General features: G+C 37.8%; 3 protein-coding genes across 3 annotated transcripts; 2 read left to right on the plus strand and 1 right to left on the minus strand.

The window, feature by feature from the left end:
• Positions 1-2,316: 2,316 nt before the first annotated feature.
• LOC108382467 (uncharacterized) lies at positions 2,317-3,317 on the plus strand. Its single transcript, XM_017638835.1, has 3 exons — positions 2,317-2,572; positions 2,637-2,758; positions 2,822-3,317. Exons 1-3 carry the CDS (start codon positions 2,431-2,433, stop codon positions 3,245-3,247), a joined length of 690 nt encoding a protein of 229 aa, XP_017494324.1. The 5' UTR covers positions 2,317-2,430; the 3' UTR covers positions 3,248-3,317.
• LOC108382468 (nuclear cap-binding protein subunit 2) lies at positions 3,278-3,996 on the minus strand. Its single transcript, XM_017638836.1, has 3 exons — positions 3,849-3,996; positions 3,571-3,788; positions 3,278-3,517 (listed from the first exon to the last, which is right to left on the minus strand). Exons 1-3 carry the CDS (start codon positions 3,897-3,899, stop codon positions 3,319-3,321), a joined length of 468 nt encoding a protein of 155 aa, XP_017494325.1. The 5' UTR covers positions 3,900-3,996; the 3' UTR covers positions 3,278-3,318.
• A 224-nt stretch (positions 3,997-4,220) lies between these two features.
• LOC108382469 (protein phosphatase 1 regulatory subunit 21-like) lies at positions 4,221-5,291 on the plus strand (the record flags this gene model as incomplete). The annotated part of the gene is made up of 3 exons (XM_017638837.1): positions 4,221-4,688; positions 4,754-5,101; positions 5,160-5,291. Coding segments are annotated over exons 1-3 (564 nt in total), but the record flags the coding sequence as incomplete, so codon positions are not given.
• Positions 5,292-5,295: the final 4 nt, after the last annotated feature.

The following is a 5,295-nucleotide window of genomic DNA, read 5'->3' on the forward strand; positions in this document are numbered from 1 at the left end:
AATGCCAAGTGAAACCAAGTCCTTCTGCACCTGGTCTTTCCAACGCAGAGGAGGAATTTCTCTTCCTATTTTACCAGCAGAGAAAGATTCTGCGAAAAATTTACGGGCCATATTATAAATAGAGTCCGATCGATTAATCGGCCGATGCCGAGGCTAGCATNATTTTACCAGCAGAGAAAGATTCTGCGAAAAATTTACGGGCCATATTATAAATAGAGTCCGATCGATTAATCGGCCGATGCCGAGGCTAGCATCGGCCAAAAGAATCGGTTTCGGCCGTGTTTGGGCGATCCTTGAACAAGTTAATGTTATTTATGGTGATTTCGTTTCTACCAAAAACGGTTGCCCTAGCACGGTGCAAAATGTGTTTGCTGTTACACTCAACCCTCTCAAAGGGCATGTTTTTGACCTCTTGTCCTTGTCCAGCTAACGCATTTCATAATATTATCGTTTTAAGCAGTTATCTGATTTTCAGGGCAACCTTCTCCCCTGAAAAAATTTCAAAAGGCAAAAAATGTGCCTCTTTTGCTTTACAAGAGTGTGACATTTTAAGAAACGAACACAAACTTTTCTCACCGAATGCCCTTGTTTTACCGAAATGCAAAATTGTTTGGTAGAAACGAAAACACATTAATTATTTGATTATGTTTTTCTTTTATTATAAAAATTATAAAAGCATTTGTTCTTGAAATGAAAGAACCGGCCGATTAAATCCTGAATATAAATTAATTTCAAGAACAAATCCTTTCATAAACTTGTATAATAACAAAAGAACAACAAAATAAAATAACTAAATAACATTACCTTATTCAAGAATCGGTCAAAAACGGCCGAAGCCGATTCTTTTGGTCAATACTAGCCCCCGGCATCGGCCAATTAATCGGTCGGACTCTAATTATAAATGCAACTTCGGGCTTACTGCAAGAGGCTAATGTTGGTCCTCTTGCTACTCTTGCTCTTCTTAAATGACTCCTCCACGGTTCAAGTGGTTACGGTGCATAGATTTTGCTGATAGTGTAAAACTTTTTAAACTTATAAAAGACAATACGGACTATCAAAACTTTCAACGTGACTTAGATGCGATAAAAGAATAGTGCAGGTTGGTGGCTTAAAAGCCCGATCTGGCTGGTTTAAACTAAGATCAGCTTTTCAAATTAAACTCAGTTTTCTTATTCTAAGTATGAACCGGCACTGAAAAACTAGCCCTTAGGGATCATCTTTGATAGCAAACTAACATTCTCACCACATGTTGACTAAATTGTTAGCAAAGGATATTTAATTTTTGGGTTTATAAAACGCGCTCAATGAAATGTACTATCCTTATAGTAGCCCTACTGGAACATCCGATTTCGCTTTAAAGTATGCCGCCTTACTAATCAAGAAGGGCATTGCTGAGACTGGGAGCACTGTCGGACAGGAAATTCTTCTTGTCTATTATGTTTGCATTTGCTTTGCAATACAACCTTACCATACTAACTGCATCGACCAACTTAGCTTCAAGTTCCGAATTTCGCTTATATAAAGCATTTGATCCCTTTGTAAATTATTTGCGGCCCTGAAAAGGGCCCTTTATGTATACAAACACTTGTACACTTGCTGCTGGGCTTCCTTGTCAGGATCTGGCATTTCCGCAGCAGGCTTGAAAATTGTCGGCACAACGCCCCGCTTTAGTTTACGCTTTTTAGCGTAGCCTAACACAATTTAAAACATTTCTTTTAATAAAAAGCAGTATTAATGAAAAGTGAAAAATATAAGCTTCCGGGGGGTTTCATATTTACGATGAGCGCGGCTACCTTTCGTGAAATTTACTCCTGAGTCACACCATCCTCACGAAATCCAATAAGCGTTTATTGGCGAATTAAATAGTACAACTTACCCATTTTATATTGAAGCTCGTTCTCGAAGTCATCAGTGGTGAAGTGTTTTACACAGATGACGCTGGTTCGGGCGTTGAAAATCGTTGGTCTCCGGCAGAAGTGGATCCACTTTTCCACCAACTCAATGTCGGCCGGAAAAGTAAAAAAAGCGCACCCAGATCCTTTGGCACTTACACTAGCACAATTAACCACTGCACACCTCATTTTTTTCTTTAATTTATAACTTTTTTTATCAGTTTTCACAAAAAACAAAACAACGCTCAAAGTCTTCCGAATTTGTAAATTTGTAAAGTTGAAATAACCTAAAACGTCACGAACCAGAAAATGTAAACAAAAGAATTGTGTGACGTCAGCGAATGGGTGGATGCTGTCAAATCGACGAAGAGAGGGTTAGCGGTCCGCGAATGGCGCGACCTTTATTTTCTGGATCGTGGCTAGTAACACCACCTTATATAAATTCGCCTTGTATCTAGTTATCCATGGCTGTGATTCCCTGCCATTAAGCACACGATACAGCTGAGTGTTAACAAAAATATTAAAAAATTCGGGAATAATGTATTTGACGTATAAGTTTCTTGGTTTTGTATGGTTATTCTCCCTGCTGATCAGAGGAAATGAGGATTCTAGGAAACCTATAGAGAATAGCGAAAGTAAAGAGGTTGGCGCAAACAATTCGTTATTAACAGCTAGTGTTTGTAAGTACATATTTATGTATGTACAATGAGTGAATATCATATTTATTTTTGCTATATCTTTTAGATGCAAAGTTGTTTGCTGAACGCCGAAGAGAGCATCAATTAATGATTAGGAGCATGTTGGCATCGGAAAACTACGAAAAGAACTTCAAACTATTACAAATAGCCTATAGGAAAATATTTGAAGTATTAATTGCTAAAGTTTAAAATGTTTAACTAGTACAATGACGGTAGTATAATGTCGAACAGGTAATAACAGAGAAGAATGCCACACTGACTTCCAATGGTTATAACGCGTCGCGCGAGGGATTTCCCCAGAGTAGTGAACTACAAGATGCCGTCACATTCACTTTGGAAAATTGCTGCATTGCCGCTGAAAGTTTGCTACATTTTCCAGAAATAAGTCGCCGGATATTTGGTAAGAATATATCACTTTGGAAATCAACGCTGACTTGGTGCAACGAATTTGTGAACTCTCTGACGCATCTGGTTGATGAAACGACAATAACATTGATGGATCTTTTGCTTCAAGAAATAAATGAAGATCGACGTACGTCTAACTATGTGAATCCCTACTATGAGGCATCTGGAAAACAAGCCCCAAAGAAATTAAAGAAACAATATAAAAAACTAAAAAAGGGGCCATATTTGGGCGGACGTAGAACCGAGTTATAAGTTTTTGTTTTCATTTTTTATATTTATGTATAAATTCTAAGCTATGATTAAAAAAAAAAAAAAAAACGAATTCAACGATTGTCTGTATTTGGCGCAATTTTTTGCTGCAGCAACTTTCCATAACCTCCTCGGCCGGCATCGTAGTCTGTCCGATATTCGTCGCGTACTTGGCCACCAGTTTTGCCACGACCATACTGCCGTCCTTCTATAAAGCCAGCATCCCAGTCAACACGGATGAGGCGATCATCTAAACGAGTTCCGTTGACGTATCTAATGCGAAAACGTTGGTAACAATGCGTTTTAGTTGCATTTACCTTCCTTACCTCATTGCCATTTCTGCATCAGTCCGCATATAGTATTCGACAAAACAAAATCCACAAGGAGTTTTCTTGTATTTATCTAAACCCATTACAATACGACGTACTTCTCCGCAACGTGAAAATAATTCATGAATTTGCTCCTCTGTTGTATAAAATGAAAGATTTCCCACATATAATGTGCAAGATTCACGCAGCGAGCGCTCTTGATCCGTGCGCGAGCCCTGAAAGTTTGCGAAGATTATAACCCGCAAGTTAGACAAAATTTTATTTCAAAAGTTTACCTTGAAGTGTTGATCTCGATATGAACTCAAATCTACTGACCCCGCCGACATATTTAATGGTTTAAATAAATATTAAATATTTAATGAAAAATTTATTTGTTTACGATCGTACAAAAGCGGCTTCGAGAAAACAAATGTCAATTCTGCAAATAAACGTCAAACGTGTAAATCAAGGCGAATTTATACAAGGTGGTGTTTAAGGCGAATTTCGATTTTCGCCGCGGTATCACCATTGTCAAAATGATGTGTTTGTTGTAAACAAAGCGAATTCATATTACAACAAACACATCATTTTGACATTCAGAATTACCGCGGCGAAAATATAGATTCGCCAGTAACGCCACCTCAGAGAACGTACGATCTCTGTTTTGCCGTGACTCATTCACAATAAAGTAGTGTCCGTGTAAGCAATTTAAATTCGCCTTGGTTAAGCAACCTGAATTAATTAAAAAAAAAAATAAGGCATAAAAACTAGCGAATAAAATGTGAAATATGTTCGTGTTCTCTGTTGGAGATTGTTAAGTATATAATTATTTATAAATTTAATCCTACGACACCAACAGGGTATCAATCGTGTCCCAAATAGAAATGGAATTTCACCTGAAATAAAGGACAAAGCAAGTTTCAAAAATAAAATTGATAGAAATTCCTGGAAATTCCGAAGATTTAGATATACTAATGGAAATAATTTAAATATAAATACATACATGAAAAATAATGAGAAGAAAGTGAATTGCTATCACTGGGAGATTAACAATGTTCAGCGGAATGGAAGACAGATTAGAATTGACGGCAACACCAGAAGCCAAATATCAAAAGTTGGCTAGCGAATACTCAAAAGTACGCCCCTTGAACATTTTGACGGATGATCAACACAATACATTAACATTATTATTTCTTTGAAGCTACGAGCGCGTGCTAGTGTACTCAGAAAAGCGGTTTTAGATGAACAGTCAAAGGGAGACGGCTTACGGGAACAATTGCGGCATAGTGAAACGTCACTTCGACGGGCGGAGCAAGAAGTGGACTCTTTGGGTTTTCGAAACAGGCAGTTAGAACATAGAGTAGCAGTTTTGCAAGATGAAATCGCAACGCATGAAGGGCGCAATAAACGCGATAAAGCTAGTAAGGGCGAACCATTGCAGTCAGCAGAAGGAAGAGTTACTGGAGCTGTTGGAGACTTGGCACAGGATGCTCTGATTTTCGAAGAACTTCAAAAGAAAATAATGGAAAACGCAGAACTAACCACAATGGTTTGGGATAATGAATTTTTATTGTACATAAGCTTTAAAGTCCCCTTTTTAATTTAAGATTGATGACAAAGAGCGAGATCTGCAAATTCATAACGAACGCATTGCTAGTTTGGAACAAATGCTAGATAAGCGTGTTGCTGAATTCACAGAGACAGAAAAACGATTACGTCGTGAAATGGAAACGCTAGAAAAAA

Source organism: Rhagoletis zephyria, unplaced genomic scaffold (genome assembly GCF_001687245.7).
Source record: "Rhagoletis zephyria isolate East Lansing unplaced genomic scaffold, Rhagoletis_zephyria_1.1 Rzeph_scaffold_27150, whole genome shotgun sequence".
NCBI classification, from domain to species: Eukaryota; Metazoa; Arthropoda; class Insecta; order Diptera; family Tephritidae; genus Rhagoletis; species Rhagoletis zephyria.